Source organism: Haliotis asinina, chromosome 12, assembly GCF_037392515.1.
Source record: "Haliotis asinina isolate JCU_RB_2024 chromosome 12, JCU_Hal_asi_v2, whole genome shotgun sequence".
In the NCBI taxonomy this organism is placed as follows: domain Eukaryota; kingdom Metazoa; phylum Mollusca; class Gastropoda; order Lepetellida; family Haliotidae; genus Haliotis; species Haliotis asinina.
In genome coordinates, this window is record NC_090291.1 from 54476274 (window position 1) to 54499771 (window position 23498).

Genomic DNA, 23498 nt, shown 5'->3' on the forward strand with positions numbered 1-23498 from the left:
GAATGGACTTAAAAGGCAGGCAGGGTTCACGAGTGGGACTGGGGACAGGTTGGGGGCAGACTAAACATAGGGCTACAGTGTCACCTGACCAAACTAAGACATTGTAGTTTGGCAACAACATCTTGTTTGTGTGTATGCAGGTTACTTGCAATTTGGACTCTTTGGTTACTACACTGGGTAAACATGGCTGTTGGTCTTGCAGCTTAAAAAGGAAGTACAGATGGATGACAGTAAGTCATTGTTTTTGAGACATATATGGATATTTAACAGACTCTTTCTAAATTTGCGCAGATATTTTAGATATCCTCATGAATACCATACAGGAAGAATGAATGAGTCACATGTGAATGTAAAAATAGGCATGAAGCTCATCACAACAAACTGTCCTCAGGTACTTGGGCTGCCAATACAATTGTTGCAAATTCAGTTTGCACAAGTAAAAATGACTTAGCTTTTAAACTAGAGAAAATACATGTGTAAGAACTAAGTTGTGGTGACTGACAAATGGTGACTTAATGAGTTAGAATGTAAGACCTACAACAAACCTGTCTGTTAGTGAGGTAATTAACTGTGTGTAAACCACACAAACTAATGACAGATAGTAATGATGGAAATTTTAGGGGCCTAAGGTGCTTCAGGTTTTTTCTGTAGTAATTCAATCCTGTAAACACCTAAATATTTTTAATGTTAGCATTATTGTTATGATGAGTGTTCTTTGGCTGCCATGTTTCTGAATGGGAAAGGAAACAATGGAAGTGATGTAGTTAAATGACGTAGGTTTTAGGTGTTTACAACTTGTTAATGACAAGCATGGTCAAAGTGATGTAGAGAAGTTATGTAGTATTAGGTTTTACCATGTGTGAAAGACAACAAGCACACCTACAATCATGTGTGAAGTTAATGCAGTCCTAAGTGTTCACCCCATTGGTAAAAGTCACCATCAGTGGAGGGAGATGTATTTCTCACCTGGTCACTGTACCACACCTGGATGCCCTTGATGATACGATCCTGGCGCTTCAGGATGTTCACAGCCTGGTAGAAAGGCATACCTGGAACATATATGTTAATAGTCATACATAACCTCAAATGAATAAATAATGGCGACTTGACACTCACATCCTAACATAATCACACATGTACATAAAGGCAAAATGCATGAGAGATTCATGGTGAATTCAAAACCCTGTTTCTTTATGTCTTCCCCTCTTTCAGTGGTGAAATTGAACTTTTGAGCAAGTGAATGATTAATGCAAACCAAACTATATTCAAGCTACATAGCAGCTTGTAAATAACTGACTCTGGATGTAACAAACTAGTAACACAAGCCATGGGCAATGATGCATGACATGAGAGTCAGAAAAGTTTTATGCTGCAATATTCCAGCAATCTCAAGGCTGGGAACACCAGAAATGGACTTCACACATACTAGTGTAGGGAATCAAACCAGGGTCTCTGAAATGACGAGTGGATGCATTTACCACGAGGCTACCCTACTGCCCCATCTGAGCCAAAAGACATGCAGTGAGACAAGTCACCATGTTTGACCATGTCAATCACTTCTTTCATCAAGCACTGACCATGTTGATCACTAGGGCATTGGTGATTCAGGGACAAGAGCTACAAGGAAATAAACGAGTGACATGAGGTTCTTGAGAGGTCTACAGAAGTTGGTATTCAAGTATATGACACATTTCTGGGGTTTTCTTTGTCCCTTCTGCTGGTAAATGAAAAGTTCAAGAGCCCAGATATGTTGTGTACTCAAAAAAGAAGAAACTGACATGCATAATAGTTTGTCTTATACTTGAATACTAACTTCTATATGCCTCTCAACAGTTTAAGTAAACTTAATCTCAGTCTTATTCATTACACTCCTACACTGAATCTTAACAAACCCTAGTAGGAGGTTATGTCAGGTAATGTTAACGTTTGAGCGACCTACGACTGTACAATCAAATGTGAAATGGCCAAACAGATCTAACAAATCATACAAGAGATACTGTTTAGGGTTTGGCGGGACTTACAAATTTCCCAGTCACCGACACTGATCCCTCAGAGAAAACCTGCATAAAACACAGATACTTAACCTGTAGTATATACGCTTCAGGTTTTCTCATGACATGGTTACCATTACATGGCTATTTTCAGACTGTTTACTCACTGTTGACAGTGTTGTTGTGTGCTTCATGTGCATCACTCAGAAGCGATCATATGGAAAATAGCATTTAAGGAATCATTCTGGTGCAAACCTTTTCTAGGTAAAAGATCAAAAGATATGTGTGAACGTCCAGTTTTGTGATTTGTTAAGCTGTGTTCTGATTGGTCCATCTTATAGGTTACCTGATGCAACCTCCTACTAGGGTTTGGAGTGTAACAAATAATACTGAGGCTAAGTTTACTTAGACACATCCTTTCATTTCACTTGGTTGTTTCCTTCCATTATTTTCTGTCTTACACATGAGACATGAAGTGAAGGAAAAGGTGAGTAAAATACAACAAAAAACTAAAGCAACATTATAATTACAAAATATTGAGAATGTTTTACAAAACATATTGAAAATAGACCCTGAAGATCAATAATGAATCCTGACATTGTCCTTTTCACACTACACATGTCAACCCAACTACCAGCTAATGAAACATGAGCATGCCAACACTATCTTTCAGCAAGAACACTACTGAGTTTTCTTGCCAAGGTTTTCTCAAAAGAAGGAATGGGCATTGAATTACCTAATATGTAACCCACATCTGTCCTAAACTGTGTTAATAAATATCAACTTGTTGGTCAAGAAGTGTGGGAGGTTAAGACAGCCATAACAAGATATTCACAGTAGCAATGACTGGAGAAAGAACCTACCACATTCTCCCAAGTGACAACATGTCAATGTGCCCCCTCATCTCACAGTAACTGAAGCAGACAAATTTCTGGGTACCACATAGTCCATAATTTGACCAGAATGCTAGTTACAGACGCAGTATCTATCTGCAAATATTTTCATTACATCAGTCTTCGTTGCAAGGTTTCAGCTGACATCTTGTATTGAGTCACGAGTTAAGTTTGAACATGTTCTTAAAATGAATTCTACCAAGCATTCTAAATGATGAATACATTAAGTTCCTAACCAAGAAGCAATCTAGCCAGTATATGAATTATACAGACAAAAATCTAACATTCCTCAGTATCAGCATGTCCTTGTTAACGTTTGACTTGAGTATGAAATTAATGTTGTTTTGTGCCAAAGGTAACAATTTGTGTCATTAAATGTTCAGTACTGATGAGATAAACTGATGACATGTTAAACAATCCATGCCTTACAGCACTGGCATATTCAGGTCCACGTGATAGTTGACTCCTGTAACAAGCACATGGTTGATGGTACCTGTTCCATCCCACAGTCCCGTGACGTGAAGTAATGATAAGTTGATGATCATCCCTCCCTGCGTACACGTATCAGCTCCCTTTACATTATTGTATGCTTGGGTCCATTCAGACCAACTCCTAGGCATTGGTTCTATTCTTTCTTTACAAATGAAATACAATACATATACAGTTACATCAACCATGCTCATTGAGATACAATGTACATTTATCATACACAAGAAGTTCCACAGGTCAAAAGTGTCTTAAAATTGATATTCCAGATATTAAATTAACACTAAAAAATCTAATATCACAAGAAACACATAGTGGATGTGTTTTCATACCTGGAAATATTGAAGGAAATGTCTTAGTAAAACAGATTGGTCTGTCTTCATCTTCATGAAAATTATGCAAACAGTCAAGAACACCTCATGATGAACATTTGAGAGGAGGAAGGATCAAAACCCATTAACAATGATGGTGCCAGATACATCAGGTCATCCATATGTCAACATGAATGTAACAGTGACCTTTGATTTTGTGGACAATAGATTTGTGACAATTTTCAAGTTTAAGAACTCACACATGAATATTCAACCATTTCAACTGTTTTTCTTTCTTTATCTGTATTTTGTTCTAACTTCATGCGTTGTTTCTGTGTCTCAATGGCCATTATTATTAACAGATGGTACCAGGTTTTTTCCTGATGTAGTTTGTAAACTGTATTCCTACATGACCAATAAAGTATCTTTCAGCAGAAATGATAGAAGTGCAAGAACAATGTGACCATTACAACATTGACGGAAACCATCATTCATGTATGCAGAGAAAACGAGTTGATTGTAATAGAAGCAGATATGATACTGAGTACTACTCAGTTGAATAATTCATGACAACCTCTATCATTGTCTATGTCTGTCCTTAGAGACTCATTACACAAGACTATGGCTCACTAAGGGTGATACGTGGAGCACCATCTTGGACTGGTCCACTTAAGGACTATACAAATCTTTACATTATCAGGGTTTTTTAAGCGGGAGGTAGAGTGTGGGTTAATTCTGTTTGTCAGGAGATTGCCATCAAGGGCTGAACCAATGTCAGCAGCCTTAAATAACTGTGAATGAATAATGTTTGACATGGACATAACACCAACAGAACAGTTTCAGGGCTTGCTAATTATCACTAAGTTATCATTAAAAGTAGAAAATGACAAGCATTTATTTTAAAACCAACACATAACAGTGAAATAGATTGTCATTAGTCACACAGTTTTGTGTGTCACGTCTGCCAGCAATTGTCTCAAGCACTAAATCTAGAAGCTCTGGGACTCAAGTAAATTAAGAATTAGTATTAATCAGCTCAGAATGCAAGATGAAGTGTGATTTGTGTGTTTAGGGGTAATTAGGGTCAAAGCAGTTTGATATTTTTTTTAAATGTGAACACAACAAAACACAAACAGTGTTCAGTAGTACAAGGGTTAAAGTTTATTTTAGACAATGAATGTTGGTAATATAGGTTATTATGTGAATGTGTTTTGGGATGGTTAATATCCTGCATTAGGAATAAACATTGTATTTAGACAAATACATAAATATTTAGATAAATACATAGTGTTTATTCCTAGTGCAGAATATTAACCATCCCAAACACACGAGTGTGATAACCTGTTTCTCATGTCATTCATACTTTGTAATTTAAAAAAATGCAATTTCATTTGCCAAAGATCATGAAACTAAACTTTGTGGGATGTGCCCGCATATCTATGATGCCACAAATATATGCATAGTAATACCTGACGTCACAAGCTCAGTGACTCAGTTTCTACTGATCACTCAGCTGAATGTGTTTAGGTCATTTAGTTCCAGGTAAATTTTTATGTTAATGGACACATGCAACCAAAAAATCAAACATAATTAAAACACATTTATCACTTCTTCATGACATATAATATACATTGCTGCTTGTAAAAATTCAAATAAACAAAATTATAGGCATATAATCGTGATTCAAAAGTGCTCTATTTTGTACTTGGGCATACTTCCCTCGAAACGAAGCCATCGGCAGACCGAACCCAGTCATAGTGGGTGGACGTGCACTCAAGTGTAACAACGGCTTCCGATTGGCTGGTTCATATGCTGACATGCTGAGGGCTCATTGTGTGTACAGAAAGATCTGTTTGATGGGCATTTTAGAAGTATGGCGAGTCACAAGAAAGTAAGATTCTTTATGGATAACAACTTTTTTTATTGCACTTGATGTGTCATTTCAGTATGGATTCATATACCGTTATCCAACAAAATCATATAACTAGAAGAAGTTGTTGTCCATAAAGAATGTACATAGAGATGTTTATAAATACATGTTCTCTGAATTTGCGGTCGACCCAATCAAAAATCATCTCTGTAGAGTCAAAGTACAAAGCAGGACTTGAGACTGACAGAAGTATGCACCAGTTTCCGTCAGATCCGGTCATCCAAGAAAAATTGATGTAGTTTGTTTGCAACCAACAGACATAAAGACATGTCATGTGTACAAGTATTACACCTGCCTGGAGACTGGACTCGTATGCACGAGTCATGAATCAATTTATTTTGTTTATGGCGTATAGCCTGATAGGTGTTAAGTTCAAATTGCATGTGGTCAATGACTGAAGCTGTGTATGTCTTCAGCAGACAGGCAGACACATAGGTGTCAGTAAACCAGACATTGTGCTTTCTCAGTGACAGAGGCTGCTTACCACAATCAACAAGTTTTTTCACATAACGAGTTGATTATTTCCTTGTTTGTGTACACAACAAAGATAAGTGGTCAGACTACTGCTCACGACCTCATACTCTGGGCATTCATACTGTTTCAAGCTCTGCGAACCTATTCATTGCGCATGCGTTATGGGCGCTGCGCAGCACAGCTATTGAAACCACTTTTCCCCCCAGTGTTGGGGGAAATTTAGCGAATCGTTTGAAATCTGATTTTGCAGGCTTTTTTTCGAGTTTTTTTTCAACTATATAGGTTGAATTTGCATTTTTGATGATTTGTTTTGGTAAGTGCATACCGAAAGGTATCGGAATCTGCAAAGTTGTATTTTACATTGCATGTGACCTTTAAAGCATATATTGTTGTCAACAAATCTTAGCTTACATTTGAAAAATAAGAACAAACTCATGTAGAACCGTCAGAAACCTTCATTCAACCCTTTGAGCAACAAATGTTATTAATGGTTATTAATGTTCCTGTGAGATTGTGCACCTGGATTCCAATGCCAATCTCTCACTAACACTGACAGTCGGTCGGGAACTGATGTTGGTATCTTCATAAGCATGAATTTCTATAATCACTTTGTAATCTAATCTGTCTATCATAATCAGGCATTTTTTTTTTTTTTTGCAATCAAAGCACTGACACTACTGTTGCCACGGCTGTCAATCCGGACATGACTGTTGACACCATGTTTGTTTACGCTGTGAAAGTAGTCCTTAAATATTGCATATGACCTTGCATCAACATCTGTATATGACCCAACAGATACAGAAGATATCCGCATTAGTGAAAGCGTTACTTAAGAAACCAAAATCAGTTTCCAAGAATGGAAAAATCAATTGTAATTGTATCTACATTTTTCCAGGTAGTTGTTCTCAAGCACTTTACATTACACATAAAATTCTTCACATACTTTTCTTTTTCAGTGTGGTGAAAAGTGAAAAAGTAGTGTTGGCTTTGTAATAATGAATCATTGTACTAGTGAATAAACAAGAGAACATGTTATGTTGTTGTAAAATGATATTAAAATACAAGATGATACTCTAGTGACAACCAATTCAGATAAGTCTGAAATGGCTGCCAAATTCTGATAAATAATTTGATTAGTATGGAAAGCACTGACTACACATGGGATAAGTAACCGATCTAATTGTGTATCCTATTCTAAAGATTCAAACAATGTCAAGATCCACAATAGCTTTTCTACCTGACACTTGATTCCTCTCTATAAACATTGTTTGGTATGAGCATAAAAATAAAATACCACATTTGCCATGCAGTTCAATATGAACAGCAATCAGACTGGAGATGTTTCTGTCATGTCGTTTACCAGACTGGGATCAATAGCTCTCTTGCACTACTTTGATGTCTTCATATGCAATCCACATTGAGCATAACCCTTGTCGTGGCCAAGGAGTAGCTTAAAAAGATGGTTTCGGGATGGAATAAACCAGGTATTGTTCACAGATACTGGTTTTCCAGTTTGGACAAGACTATTGGCTGAACACGTTAAGCCTGCATTTAGATGGAAACAAAGTGTCAAGATGAAGATTGGCCATCTTTTATCCTACAAGAGTAGACAAAGCCATAACAGTTGGCCATCTTAGTGTATATTGCTTGAAAATAGCATTAAAATATCCAGAATATTCAAATCAGGTACCTCAAATTGATTACAATATTTTTTTGCAGCCAGCAGAGAACTGATGTAATTGGCAAGGGAGGATCCCTTCAGCCATATCTATAAAAATAATGCTACTGTAGCTCATATGAACTATCTTCTGCAATGCTTTACTTAAAGGTCACATGCAACGTAAAACACAACTTTGCAGATTCTGGTACCTTTCGGTATGCACTTACCGAAACTAATCATAAAAAATGCCAATGCAACCTATAAAGTTGAAAAAAAAACGCGATGAAAGAAAAGCCCGCGAAATCGGAGTTCAAACGTTTCACTAAATTCCCCCAGCGCTGGAGGGAAAACTGGTTTCAACAGCTGTGCTCTGCTGCGTCCATAACGCATGCACAGTGAATAGGTCCATGGAGCTTGAAACAGTTTGCATGCCCAGCGTCTTAAGTCGTGAGCAGTAGTCTAATCTTGGTTGTGTACACAAACAAGTAAATAATCTACTCGTTACGTAAAAAAAACTTGTTGATGGTGGTAAGCAGTCTCTGTCACAGGGAAAGCTCAGTGTCTGGTTTATTCACACCTATATGTCTGTCTGCCTGTCTACTTAATGACAACATGCAATACACAGCTTTAATCATTGACCACGTGCAGTTTGAACTTAGCACCTATCAGACTATACGACAAAAAGAAAATTAGTTGATTTATGACTCGCGCACCCGCGTCCCGTGTCTGCCACATTATGTAATTAGGCACGTGTGATACACATGACATGTTTTTATGTCTGTGGGTTGTAAACAAACTACATTCATTTTTTTCGGATGATCTGACGGAAACTGATGCATACTCTTGTCAGTTTCAAGTCCTGCTTTGTACTTGGACAGATTCCAGCCACGCACAAGTTTACCATCCCAACTGACATGATATTTGAATGGATCGAGCGCAAATTAAGAGAACATGTATTTTCCAAACCCAACATCTCTATATACATTCTTCATGGATAACGACTTCTTTTAGTGTATATGATTTTGTTTGACAACAGTATATGAATCCATACTGAAACGACGCATCAAGTACACAAAAAGAAGTTGTTATCCATAAAGAATCTTACTTTCTTGTGACTGGCTATACTTCTAAAATGCCCATCAAACAGATCATCTTTCTGTACACACAATGAACCCTCAGCATGTCAGCAAATGAAACAGCCAATCGGAAGCCGTCGTTACACTTGAGTGCATATCCACCCGCTATGACTGGGTTTGGTCTCCCGAGGGCTTCGTTTCGGGAGAAGTGAGCCGAAGTACAAAATATTGCACTTTTTAATCGCGATTGTACGCTTATAATTTTGTTTATTTGTTTTTTAAAAAGCAACAATGTATATTATGTCATGAATAAGTGATAAATGTGTTTTAGTTATGTTTGATTTTTTGGTTGCATGTGACCTTTAACAGAAAAATACACATACAAAGTAACTAATTCAGAAAATGAAAACAACAGTCTCTTCAACAGATAGGTATCCAACAGAACGATAATTAAATTTCACCATAATACCTGCATTACTGGCTATCTATAAAGCCCAAATTACATTTTTGTCATGACTAGCAGTAGACCATTTTCTGCCTGAGCAGCATATGAAATATTATCCTATAACAAATATAGCATGTGCTGTTATTAGTTATACCACATGATTTCTCTAAAATATATTTTACATTGATACATACATGTGGTGACCTCTTAAGAGTGTAGTGTTCACTTCATATGTCATTTAGTTTCTGGGGAGTTGTTGAAAATGGAAACATCACTGACAGATGATGGACAACCCACTCCAGCCAGAGAAAGTTGGCTGATTAACAATCTGAACATACCTCTCACAAGCCCTTCATTATTGTTTCAGGAAATTTTATCCACCACCTCCCCCCCACCTCCTCCCCTGCAAATGTGTAAATCACCTACATCACACAAAATATCCCAATCCTCATTAGTCCCTCACAACAAGCATAGAACACAATTGACCTGATGAGCCGTAGAATTGGGGTGTTGTCAAAAACCCTTCAATACTGATATTACAGACCACAGCTTTAAGAGGTACAAATAATGCTTCAACAATGATACTAATTGAACCGCCGCTCTGGAAGGTACAAATACTGTCTTCAACAATGACACTAGGACCAACTATTCTGAGAGTACAAAAACTGCTTTAACAATGACATTAGGAACCACAGCTGGGAGAGGTACAAAAACTGCTTCAACAATGCCACTAGGACCAACAGCTGTGAGTGGTACAAAAACTGCTTCAACAATGACAGCTGGGACCCACAGCTAGGAGAGGTGCAAATTTTACTTCTTTAACAATGACACAAGGACCAACAGCTAGGAGAGGTACAAAAACTGCTTCAACAATGACAGCTAGGACCCACAGCTAGGGGAGGTACAAATTTTACTTCTTCAGCAATGACACAAGGACCAACAGCTAGGAGAGGTACAAAAACTGGTCTTTGAATGTCATTTAGAAGTGAAAATACATAAGAATGAAGATTTTTATGGATATCAACTTCTTTATGAGAGAACACAACGTTTCGGAGTTAATGCTTACTCCTTCATCAGGTGATTGAGAAAGGGATACAGAGGTGTATTTATATGTACAGGTAAAACAATAACAAAGAAACAAGTGGAATGAGTTAACGAAAGCTAGTATAAACAAGCACTGATAGGAAGCCGATAGTTAAGATAACAATGATGGAAGCCAATGGTGATGCATTACAGTTGATTGGATATGTTGACATAACACAGATACGGGGTAATGTATCACCATTGGCTTCCATCCTTATCCCCAATCATGTACATCGTACTTACCCCGTATCTGTGTTATGTCAACATATCCAATCAACTGTAATGCATCACCTTTGGCTTCCATCATTGTTATCTTAACTATCGGCTTCCTATCAGTGCTTGTTTATACTAGCTTTCGTTAACTCATTCCACTTGTTACTTTGTTATTGTTTTACCAGTACATATAAATACACCTCTGTATCCCTTTCTCAATCACCTGATGAAGGAGTAAGCATTAACTCCGAAACGTTGTGTTCTCTCATAAAGAAGTTGATATCCATAAAAATCTTCATTCTTTGTACAAAAACTGCTTTAACAATGACAGCTGGGACCCACAGCTAGGAGAGGTGCAATTTTTACTTCTTTAACAATGACACAAGGACCAACAGCTGGGAGTGGTACAAAAACTGCTTCAACAATCACAGCTGGGACCCACAGCTAGGGGAGGTACAAATTTTACTTCTTCAACAATGACACAAGGACCAACAGCTAGGAGAGGTACAAAAACTGCTTCAACAATAACAGCTGGGACCCACAGCTAGGGGAGGTACAAATTTTACTTCTTTAACAATGACACAAGGACCAACAGCTAGGAGAGGTACAAAAACTGCTTCCACACAGACATAAGGACCCACAGCTCAGAGAATAGAAACAAAATGGCTTCCAGACTGACACAATGACCCAGATATGTAAAATTGCCAATAAAATCACATGGCACAAGTTCTAACAGGAGTATTCCTCGATAACCAAGAATATCTCATAGGTTTGCATTTCTGTTGATGTTATTATGAGGAGGATTACTGGAGCAGAAAGTTAATTCCTGCAGTTCAGCAATGAAGATGAAGTGTTCATGCAATGTATCCAAGCAAAGACTCCATTAACATCCCACAGCAATGATTTCTAAGTGTTTTCTCTGACATTGCAGCAAAGTCCTATGTTCCATGTCATACAGCAGTGACTGAGATCAATGACAGTCTATGATCAATAGAGAGACGGCATCACACAACAACGTAATTAGATCTCTGCCCCTAACCAGACACCAGGCTCTAGTCTTCTGTATGATGCATCAGCTCATCTAAAACAACCAAGTCATCTTGTATGCTCAGTAAAGAAGCATGACCAGCTTGCACTGAAGAAATTGATCAATACTTCCCTTAGGTAACAATAATGTAAAGACACTACTTAAAACATTTCCACATGTTCAGGCATTAAAATGGCAAGAACTCTCAATGAAGGCATGAAGGAAACAACCATATGCAAAAAGTGTGTCATTAAATCATGATTTTTATTACCTAATACATTTCATGAGCAATATTTTTCATTCATGCACCGGATGCTCCAGGGAACTGAATAATAATTTGATGCTTTCAGCAAAATCCTGACTGAAAGATCACTTTCTGGAAAAGAGAAACTTGCCCTAGATATAGAACAACTGTCATTGTTGGAGCCCACCAAATGTTCATAAGAGCAATGTTGACTGGGGGATAATATATGTGATTAAGCTCTAAATTGCCTTGTCAAGGTTCCGCTCAGGAGAGAGTGATTCAGGAAAAATATCTCCAACTGCATTACATATTCACTCACTGATGACATTTACCCTAAGTCAGAAACCTAGAGGATGCCATACAAATGTACCATACCAGAAGTCAAGGCCTAGAAACAGTGTCTGATGCTTCATACAGAACTTCTTCTTTGCAACTTTTCATGACATGATAAGTGTTTATTTGTTGCCTCATACTGCACCCAAGGACTCCTCATGCTCTTCAATGGCAGCATGAACACATACAGCCGCTACCAGGCAATCCTTCGATTAATCATGAGTAGATATCCCTGAGTTGGTGATTGACATCGCTGTCAACTAGGTCACCAAACTTGATGTTGTATAGATGAAGGAAAACCAAGTTCTATGGATAGTCAACTTCTTTACTGCACATAAATTTGTAATTTTTGGGCCTGTAAAGGTCTAAGTTTAGAATATTGGCCTTCCGTAACCCATGCTTGTCATACAAGGCAACTAACAGGATCGGGTGGTCAGGATTGTGGCATTGATCACTGGATTGTTTGGTATGGACTCGATTATTTACACACTGCTGTCATATAGATGGAATATTGCTGAGTTCGGCATAAGACTAAACTCACTCACTCACCTGTGGTGAATTCTTTTAAATGTCTACCCTTTCATTTCTGAAATGACTTGATCATGTCCCACTCTGACAGTGTTCACGAATAGCATCTGACCCTCTGACAAATCTGGCAGATTTGCCAATGGTCAGACGGAAGTCCCCAACCTGCTGGCCCCAGTGTCTGACTGAATATATCACAATGACTTTGTCTGAATTTATTTGTGGCATGTGAGAGTGTTTATATATTTATGTTTATAATGCTTGTCATTGTATAATGTTAATAATTTCAATGCCAATAATGAGAAATGATAAATCTGAAATATGTGTTTAATTTTATTCTGTAGGTCCTGTGAATTTTCAGTGGGTCAGACAGACATCTGAAACTTACAGGACCCAATGTCCTGTTACTTTGAAACACCATTCGTGAACACTGCTCTGATCCACAGATGATGAGAAGACACTCACTTGTCTTGACATTTAAATGATGTCATCTGTATATCTCTGACTGATGCTTAAGTGCTTGTCACAGTGTCCTTTCATTCTATAAATTATTTCTGTGGTTTACTGTCATTTAAGTACAGGTATGTCTAGTTAAAAGTACATAATCAAAGGGAAATTTTTCTTGGGCATCGGCATGTCACTTTTATTTGTGTAACAATTTTTTATTGCCATTCAAACAAATAATTTTGACTTCGTCCCAATCATCCGTATGTCCACTATAAAAATGAGTGTCTGTAAGAACCAGCGTGACTAAATCTACAACTCATTAACATGTACTAAACCTCCCAAGCTGCATTTCTGAGAGAAAAAAATAGAAATGTGTTTCTGATTCGTCACTTTCTTTTCTATTTTTCTTTTTCTAATTTTTTAAAATTCCAACCTCCCTAGAAACATTTAATTTTCTAATGCAGCATTACATGTCTAAAACATGAATAATTGTACTATAAAAATATAAATCCTGACACTGATTTTTGTAACTGGTCACCCATAAACATCTAGCTGTGATTGCATTCCCTATTACAAAGCACTGAGTTTGTGTATAATTTTGTTTCATAAGTTTCAGTTCTCTTGATGCTGTTTGCACTGGTGCTAAATATACTTGGTAAATTAATAACAAATGTTGAAAAAGTGACATTTTGAAAATGTCACATATTGAGGAAATAAAGTTCGCTCTACCCCTTTCGCTTTAATTTTAATAGGTCAGGGCAAAACTATACTTTATTAAGAAACACATTGGGGTAGAGCAAACTTTACATCTTTTCTACGATGCCAAATTTAATACTTTCTAAGGATAATTTTGATTAATCTAAGGCAGAAAGCAAATGACAATGCTTTATTTCTTTGAGGTGTCTGCTGTCCTAGGGTAAGATGATTTTTACCAGACAAAACTGATGATAAACAGTTTCATGACACTTTACGTTTGGGTTAAATATCTACTCCAAATTATTTCAATTACATTTGTGATTAATGTAAACCATATGGGACTATATGAACATTGCATTTCTACTACCAACATAAGTTTAAATCAGTACACAGAGATGCAGCTGACTAATCAAGCGACATTCTATGATTGCATTGTGGGAATGTAAACATTTTGAATGTTAATGTGTCGCTGGAAATTTGGGAGTTGAAACCATGAGACGTTTTATCCATCAGAAAGCAAGCATAAACGTAATGTTTCCTCCAATGATGTTAGCTGAGTGATGCAACAGCAAACTAAGAAACTGGTTGCAACGTAGTATTTTACTGCAGCAGGCTGTATGAGGCAAAGGCAACTGCCATGCACCGTGACATCGGTTTCACATGACATCATAATGCAAAAGTCTTCGATTACAAGGGGGCAGATTATGGCCCTGGGACGCCAACGCATTGTGACGCAACGGAAAAAAAACCATATTAATTATTGTCTGATAAAGATAAAGTGCTGTTGGTGCCTTTGATCTTTCACTGAAGCATCTTCAAATCATTGATAATGTGATCCACATTCCAATTGTTGTTAATTTACAATGCAAAATATCAGTATATTCGTTTCCCCAAAAGGTGTTCACTATGTCAACTTAACAAACACATACTTCAGTGAAGCTTCCTTCAGTTTCCTTTTTGACACTAAAACATGATAGAAGCTGTCAAGCTCATTGCCACGTATTACTCTGTGTATCATTACCCAAAAATGTGGGTTAATCCATAATCAAGATAAGGACTAAAGGTGATGAGTGGACTAATTATGTGAATGAATGATGCACCATTATGATAGATTTATTGGGTACTTCAGAAAGGATCTGATAACACGAAGATGACACTGCAGCAGCAGCTGGGTAGTAGCTGTTCAGTGTTGTCTTTGTGAAATATTTAAAATTCCTACTTTGCAGTTGACAAAAACCGAGGCCCATGATGTAACCATCATGTAACCACTAGTCTTGGCAATCTCTAGATTTAAACACCACAACATCCAACATGAACTTTCAACACAGGAGTTTTGATGAGAATGAACAGATATAGTCTATCATGACTTCTGACAACAGTGGCCAAACGAAGTCTTTGTCACAACTATACTCATAGCTACCCTGTAAACCATTGGTGCTTATTACATATCTAATGCACTGAAATACCATACTGCCAACACTATCCCTATAATAGTGATACATTACCCTTTATTGTGACTAGGGCCATCTTTCAGAGAACCACTGTTAAGCTGGGATGATCATAAGTTCATGTTAAAGTTTAGGATTTACACTAATCTGAGTGTGAAGACAGCATTGTGGAATAAGGCCGAGTGAAGTAAATGAGCTCCGAATCTGAATACACAAACAAGCGATCCAGACACTGCCCAGTGATCCATACTGTTAGGGTACAGTCACAACATTTCAGATTACAGCTGGAAGTTAGTCTTTTGGACACAGACTAAGGAACCAGTGGTACAACTATATAGTAAATCCATGGTAACTGCAAAAAAACTGTTTAACCAATACATATGCGTTTTGGTGCATTTAGTGAAAAAAGCATAAAAAATATTCACTACTATCTGAACTGGTTGTTCTAAACCATAAAACAAAAACTATTTCCCTCTCACACAGTTACATCTGTTAGGTCCATGTCTATGAACAGTGCTGATAGACCATTCTGATTTTACAAGGTAATATCTTTTTTGGTATGTATAACTAGAGGCGCCCCTGTGATACTATGTTTACGAGTGCCTTCAGGTTGGTATTCCCCGAGTGAGAGCGAGGGATATACCGATATTTACGCATGAGTGTCATAAACATAGTATATTGTGTGCACAAATATAATATTCTCTTTATTACTGAAGACATTAAATTGAGGAAAATTGACCCAAATCTAATTTTGCTGTCTGTAAAATGCAACATCACAGAAGAACTGTGATGTCTTGGCATTGTTCAAGATGTCATGTGAAATCACAATGAAAAAGTGATATTTTGTCCTAGGGCATCGTATGAAAAATATGAACCCTGATATGTTTGCCCTCATGGGTAATAATATAGGATCTGCATGAATAGTGAGTGTCAGTCAGCGACTGAAGCTCCCACTGTGTCCCAACACATGCATTAGCTGGTATTGGTGTACAACCATTGTGTCGGCAACACATCCCTACGATTGTAACCTGCTCATCCCCACCTTAAATACATCCTATGATTCCAGAAAGCATTTCCTCCAACGAAATCCCTTAAGACCCAAGCCAGTACTTTAGTCCCTTGGCTTTGTATTAACATTCCTAGTTATGTTCCTGGCAACAAAGACACAACCTCTTTACATATATCCATTAGTAATTGTACACATACCATGAGGGTCAAGATATTCCTACAAATGAGACAGGGAACAATGCTCACGGAAGTTGTGAACAATGCTTCCCAGATTACACTGAACCCCAATGGACAAGTGTTTTGTAGCCACAGCTATAGCAAATGATTGAAAGTCATGTTTTGTTCATGATATACCTTTAATTCATGTCACTTTTATGATGAAGATAAACAGGTTTACTTCCATTATGAATATTCCCACAATTACTTCTATAAAGAGTTAAAGTGTGAAACTACAAAAACTAGTGCACTACTTGAGAAATCATCTGTACTCTGCACATCATCCTTGATATCTCCAGGGTATACGTTCCAGTAAGTCTCCACTATACCTTGGACGCATCTACAGGTCGGCCTGATAATTTTATTACCTCCTTTTGCTGGCTCTGCATTCTCACAGTAGCCAGTCAGCTAGGCCGCCGTTTTAACTAAGCTTGCCAGTGTCAACAAAGGTAGCGGTCGCAACTGCAAAGGTTTGGAGGAAATCATACAGACAAATATATAGGTCAGAAACTTTTAAAAAATATATGCAAGAACTCCTTCTGACTCTTTCAGAGAACCTCTGCATGATTTGTTTTGCCAAGTTTAATCGGCTAGATAATTTAAAATACGAAAGTGAGTTGTGATTGGTTCACTCAACTTCCCAGCGTAGACACCTGATTGGATAAAAAGCCAGCCATGGGGTAATAAATTTATCGGGCTGAGCCGTAGATGCATCCATTGTATAGTGGAAACTTATTGGAACGTATACCCTGGAGATATCGAGGATGTCTGCACATAGACACATGAACAATGTCTACCAGGAATTCCCATATTTAGTATTTAGACCCATGTTCAAAATACAGAATTTCTTTCTGTAATGGGCTTTAATCTGGATTTAACTCTTGGGTGTTTAGAGTGACATCCCTTTCCAAATGCTGTATAGTGTCATTGTCGATAGATATCAGTGAGCCACTGCTGTCATAATAGTCTGAAATTCATGTTTTGCATCAAATACACTGTTAACTTCATCTTTTCAGTCAGTCAGTCCTCACATAATAGTTTGAAGTTTGTGTTTGAAACTAGACTGTCAACTTTATCAATCATGTTCACATTTACTTACTTGAATAAACATTTCAATAACTTTCAATTTTGAATTTACGGACCAGTTTTCTTCAGTGACTGGGAAAGGCAGGGACCATGCACCATTTTGAACATTAGAACAAAAGGTGGTCTATTAAAATTTGGAAGTTTACTATTGATACAAGGGCTGTGGTCCATTCTAAATATAGAAAAAGGCTAAAATTCCTGAAAATGGCCCATTGTTAAAGTTCTTTATGCCAATCCCTGTTTCCTGACTAAAGAGTTTTAATATCCGGATTCTTTCCATTTTTATCAAAATATTGTTCATTTTAGAAATCAACCACTGGGCTTAAATATGGTTAAAATATTTCACCACTGGAACTGTGATTTCATAAAGCCCATTTATGCATATCATCCTATTTTTGGAATGGGTACTTCAAAAAAGCATCTCTCTCCTATTGTTGATGACAGAAACCTACAGTATACACAGGAATGAAGCTCAGTAAATTGTTTAGTGGCTGAACCATTTACATTATTTGTAGAGTTTAAGTTTTTCAGCATGGCCACTTTCAGTGGCGAGGTAGCTCATCTGCCAATTTGGCAAGTGTGACATTTGATGATTGTTTTATTGGTCCCTATTTTAACTACGTAAGTTCATTAGAATGCGTTTAATATGTGCATTGTTCCATGAAAGCTTTTAAAGTAAAAGAGTCAATTTTAGCATTTAACAGATTGATCTCACACCACATAAGCCTTAAGTATTACCTAATTTAAGGTCACTCATCTGCATACTGTCCCATTTTGGGGACATACTTTTACAGTGTAAAAATGTATGGAAAATTTTATTTACAAGAAAAATGACATCTCATTCCTTTCATTCCTTGCCAAATGGAAACCAGCTGACAAAATTTGATGAAAATCTAAGACCCTATGCATAAATGGGTTAATTAAACCTGCAGCTAAAATATGGGAATTACCAGTAATGTTGTGTTGTTAATTTGCATGCATTATGTTTTCATATTTCCACAACAGTGGATAATTAAAGGCTTTTGTTTCTCAAGTTTCATAATCTGAGATCAGTTTGGAAGAAATCATTGCATATTTATACTATTACAGAAACAAGTTACAAAAAACTTGAATCACCCCCAAAATAACACAAGATTTCATACCTGTTAACTATTTATGCAATCATATTTGTTTTGTTAAAGAAAACTGAATGATTGTGGACGTAGCTTGTCAACATACACTATACAATGACACATAGACAAATTATTTAAACATCAGTGTCTACAAAACTGTATTGAGAGTATTTCAAAGGATTCGTACTACAAAGAACTGAAAGAAACTCCATCTCTTAAAGAATATTACCCCTTCTCAAACTTAGAAATGAGTTCATGAAAAAATCAATACACACTGTCTTTTTCCTGTGTTCACAACTCAAACTCTGTATCCTATGAGACATAAAAATCAGGGTGACAGGTATTAGTGATAGGTGAACTGAAAAATAAAGATATTTCTATGAAACTGTTTGGTCATAGAGCAACGAAACATAAATCAAAGCCACTTGACCTAGATTTTGGAAGGTCTTCTAACTCCAGGTAACATGTTCAGTTTGAAAACCTGACATCTATATCATATGTCAGCAAATACATTTTGTCCAAGGAAACGGAGTGTTAGACTTGACATGTAGAATTTGTACAAACACGAGAGTGACCTGTAGTCGCTATTATGACAGACATGCTGCTCATCAGACAGTCATCTTGTTTACCAACTATTCTTGTTAAAATATCTTTTGAATTAGCATTTTACTACCGCCTATGTGAAACTGCTTTGCCTATTTTATCATTGTAATGTCTGTTGTTCAAAGTTAGAATGAAGTAACAACACCTACAATGTATGTTGATAGTAACAACCCTGTGATGTATGTGACATGAAACATACACAATATGTACCACTTGACAGGGGTCAGTCAGTCACAGGACTACAATACTGACCTTCACCAGTATAACTTATGTAAGACTAGTGTATTTTAACATTCATACATTAAGACCATATTCTTTAAAAGAAGTTGGGGAAAACCCTGGGAATCCTCTGGCACAAACATATACAGAAGTGTCATCCGTGACCACCTTTGTTCTCAAGTTGAAGTTTACACTGGGAAAGGTCAAAGGGCTGTATTGATCCCATTCAAGATTATTGTAACTACAACCCAGCCAACAAAATGCACATTTAGATATTTTAACTATAAACTTGATACATCTCTGAACTGACTGTGACAGTCTAAAGTAGTCTATGCATTACATCAGTATTTACTTGACAGGTGTTTCATAACACCTTAATGTGATCAGCCTATTGATAAATGATGGCCCATGCTTGTAATTGCCATGGCTTCTTTAACATCTTTGAAAATCTTTCACTTCATATAAGTGACATCAGCCATGTTGACTTCATGTATTTCATGAAAATGTATTAGAACATCCTGTCACTGTGACTCACCTACTAAGGTATAGCATTCTGCCATAAGTATTCGGAAAATCAATATGGCGGTCATTACGCGCTGTTTTGCCTCATTGACTTTTTGTATTAATAAATTAAATTAGGGAAGTATAAACAAACTTATCTTACCTCAGTACTTGGTAATAATTATGACCTTTAGAGGTAATTACTTGCAAAAGTCGCCTTGTGATGGTGTTGTAGAGCGATTTGATGGACAGACATACCTTCCCACACACGACAGATGGAATGTTCCAAGTCGGCAACACTGTTTATATTTTGATTATTTTTCTGAATTTCCTTTTTAAGTTTCCACCACACAGTTTCAATAATGTTTAAGTCAGGAGACTGGGCAGGCCAGTTTAGACTGTTTTCATCATTGATACGGCGAAATTCCTGCACTACACGAGCTCGATGTACAGGTGCATTATCATCTTGAAAAATATAGTCATTATTTGGATAATGACGAAAAATAACGGGCCAGATGTTGTCATTTAATATATCAATGTACTTAAGTACATTAATATTGCCGCCTACAACCATCATTGTCCCCACGCCATTGTAGGTAATACATCCCCACATCATGAGTCCAAACTTTTTATGTGATGGAGGACTGATACAGTGACCTTGCCATTCTTCGCCGACTTTTCTCCAAACTCTCACTATCAGAGCCCACTATAACTTTGCATTCATCACTGAAGATGACACGCCTCCAATAATCGGCAACAGTTTTCATTCTCTTTCCTCTGCACCATACCACATGATTTCACCTCAGGAATTCTAATGACTTTTCTCACCGAGCGTTTAAGAAATCCTCCCGAATGTAGTTTTCTCTCAACAGTTCGCTTGGAGAAACTTCTGTCCCTGCTAACAATGAAAATACTGGTAATTTCGTTCAAGGAGCTCCTACGATTCTTTTTTACTCATGATGAAAGTCGTCGTTCATCTCGAGCCTTGAACAAAACTGGCCTTCCACCTCTTCGGCGATTTTCTGTATTTCCTGAACAACAATCCTGACAATGTCAGATCTTTTTATCCCTGCTTAGAATAATGTGACGATCTTTTCCTTTACAGTCGATGACAATTCCTTCAATTTCCGACCCATGTTGCTTATGATCGCGATTTCAACACAACTTTGTCCACGTGAGGCTCATGTGATGTACCAACCACTGTCAAAATTACATGGTGTAAGTGTAGTTTTTGCAGTGCCTCGAAAATACGGCGCAACTCAACACCATATTAGAATTACGTCACAGGATTTCCCGAATACTTATGGCGGAATACTGTAGTTCTGTAAAGATGTTTTCATCTAATAATGAGTGAGTTTAGTATTACGCTGCACTCAGCAATATTCCAGCTATATGGTGAAGGTCTGGAAATAATCGAGTCTGGACCAGACAATCCAGTGATCAACAACATGAGCATCGACCTGTGTATTTGGGAACCGATGACGTGTCAACCAAGTCCGCAAGCCTGACCATCTGATCCTGTTAGTCGCCTTTTACAACAAGCAGAGTCACCTTTATGGGAAGCATTGGTTGCTGAAGGCCTATTCTACAACGGACCTTCACGGGTCTCATCTAATAATGATGTGAAAGGAATTTGTTTGCTGTAACTAAATGACAGAAGATGCAATGCCAACTTGTGGAGCTAATGCTACTGAAAACATACTACACTTTACTTCTAACAGATCAATAACTTTGTTTGCTAGTTTAATACAGACATGATATACATGGAGGGCATATTTATTTGGTTCACAATTTGCATTAACATTTTACTTATACATGCATAGTTTGGTGTAACAAATCAATGATAGTATCTAAACATCAGTTTCAAATTTATATATATTAGATCAAGGTACACTGAATATATTTGAATGTTCTTTCTTCAGCATAAAATGCTGAAATTGTATTAGATCAACAATTTTTTAAATGTGGGTGAATGTAACACAAGTTCTGCTGTATTACAAAAAATAGTTTCAAACATTTTATCTCATATCTGTTCTGTTTTCAGAAAGTATCAGAATATGTATCATGTCATCACCACTGTATCGTGATGATAACTGCCTTGCAGATGTCTTGAAAATACTGTCATGATATATTGTCCTGCCTCATTAAAATGGTACACAGCACTAATATGGATATTAGCTCATCTAATTACCTTCAATAAGTTCTCATGAACAATCAGTCTGGCTGATTGCTCCAGCAGGGTTAATACAAGGGTTAATTAATTGCTCATTATGTAACTGTGACGTGAGTATTGCTAAAGTAGGATTGAAAATCATTAGTAGTATAACTAAAATGGCTATTTCTTCCATTCTCATTGCACAACATTACAGCTTATTGTTTTCAAGGTATGTTAATCATGATGTTTGTGATGACCATTTACTACACAGACCTCAAACTGAAATTTTCTGGACATGTACATTATACAAATTATTGACTTTGTTTCTTTTAAAATACGAAGCAGGTAAGAGAATGGTTCAAATATATTTTGGCTGAAGGTACAAGTCTTCTCCAGATAAGAGTATGCTAGTCTTTTCTCAATAATATATTAATAATTCTCCCTAATATAGTTCTGAAAATAAGTGCATCACCACAGTTCCCATTTGATCTGATTCTGTGAGCATTGGTGGCAGTTTATCCAGAGCAGACAAAGAAAGGTGTATCCAGCAATGAAACCATTTGTTTCTGGATGCATAAACAGGTCATTTCACAACAAATAACCAGGTCAAATAATTTGGGACAGGTCAGCAGTATCTATGAATATTTATGACTACATGCATATGACAATGCATAAATATATATTTGTCAAATATGCACACAATTTTTATTCGACTTATTTTGACGACAAGTGTCCTGTTCGTCAACTGTCCCAGTAAATCAGCTGATTGGTGCAAACACTGTTTACATTCAACTGGTTCAATGGCAACACCTATAGTCCCCCTTGTTTTATGACAGAACATTTTCAATTAAAACAGCTTAGTTTAACTTCAGTGTTAATCACTGTGACACTAGATATGTACAGCACGTTTGTTTGAAATATAGATTTTGATGATTGTGTATTACAGTGCTTCTGATGACGTTATGTGCATAAATAGGTTAGATCAACGACTCAACTTACCAAGAACGAACTCCCATTGCTCGTTTCCTAGAGATCTTTCGGGTACCACCTCTAGGTCGAGCATGATGAATTACAGTTAGACTAACTTTCTGACGGTCATTTATTCTATCAGGACGCAGATTCCTCTGGCTATGATGCTATATCAGCAAGTGTTTACATTCAGCAAAATATCTCAACGCCATTTTTGTTTTGCTGCACAGAACGCATGCGCGAATCGATTCACTTCCTGTTATCCGCCTTTCCAGATTTGCGTCGTCTGCTTCGAAATGTAGGTCTTTCATGATAATAATACGATCGCAGACACTAACATCCAAAAC

The 23498-nt window shown here is 37.1% G+C and overlaps 1 protein-coding gene across 2 annotated transcripts in view; it reads right to left on the reverse strand.

Moving 5' to 3' along the window:
• Positions 1–23388, reverse strand: part of LOC137258497 (phagosome assembly factor 1-like) — a 44929-nt gene extending 21541 nt beyond the window's left edge. For both annotated transcript variants that reach the window (XM_067796191.1, XM_067796190.1), the window contains exons 1-2: positions 23182–23388; positions 967–1049 (exon numbers count right to left, since the gene is read on the reverse strand). In XM_067796191.1, coding sequence (XP_067652292.1) covers positions 967–1049; positions 23182–23245 — 147 coding nt within the window. In that variant the 5' untranslated portion in view covers positions 23246–23388. The remainder of the gene's footprint in view (positions 1–966; positions 1050–23181) is intronic.
• Between the last annotated feature and the right edge of the window lie 110 nt (positions 23389–23498).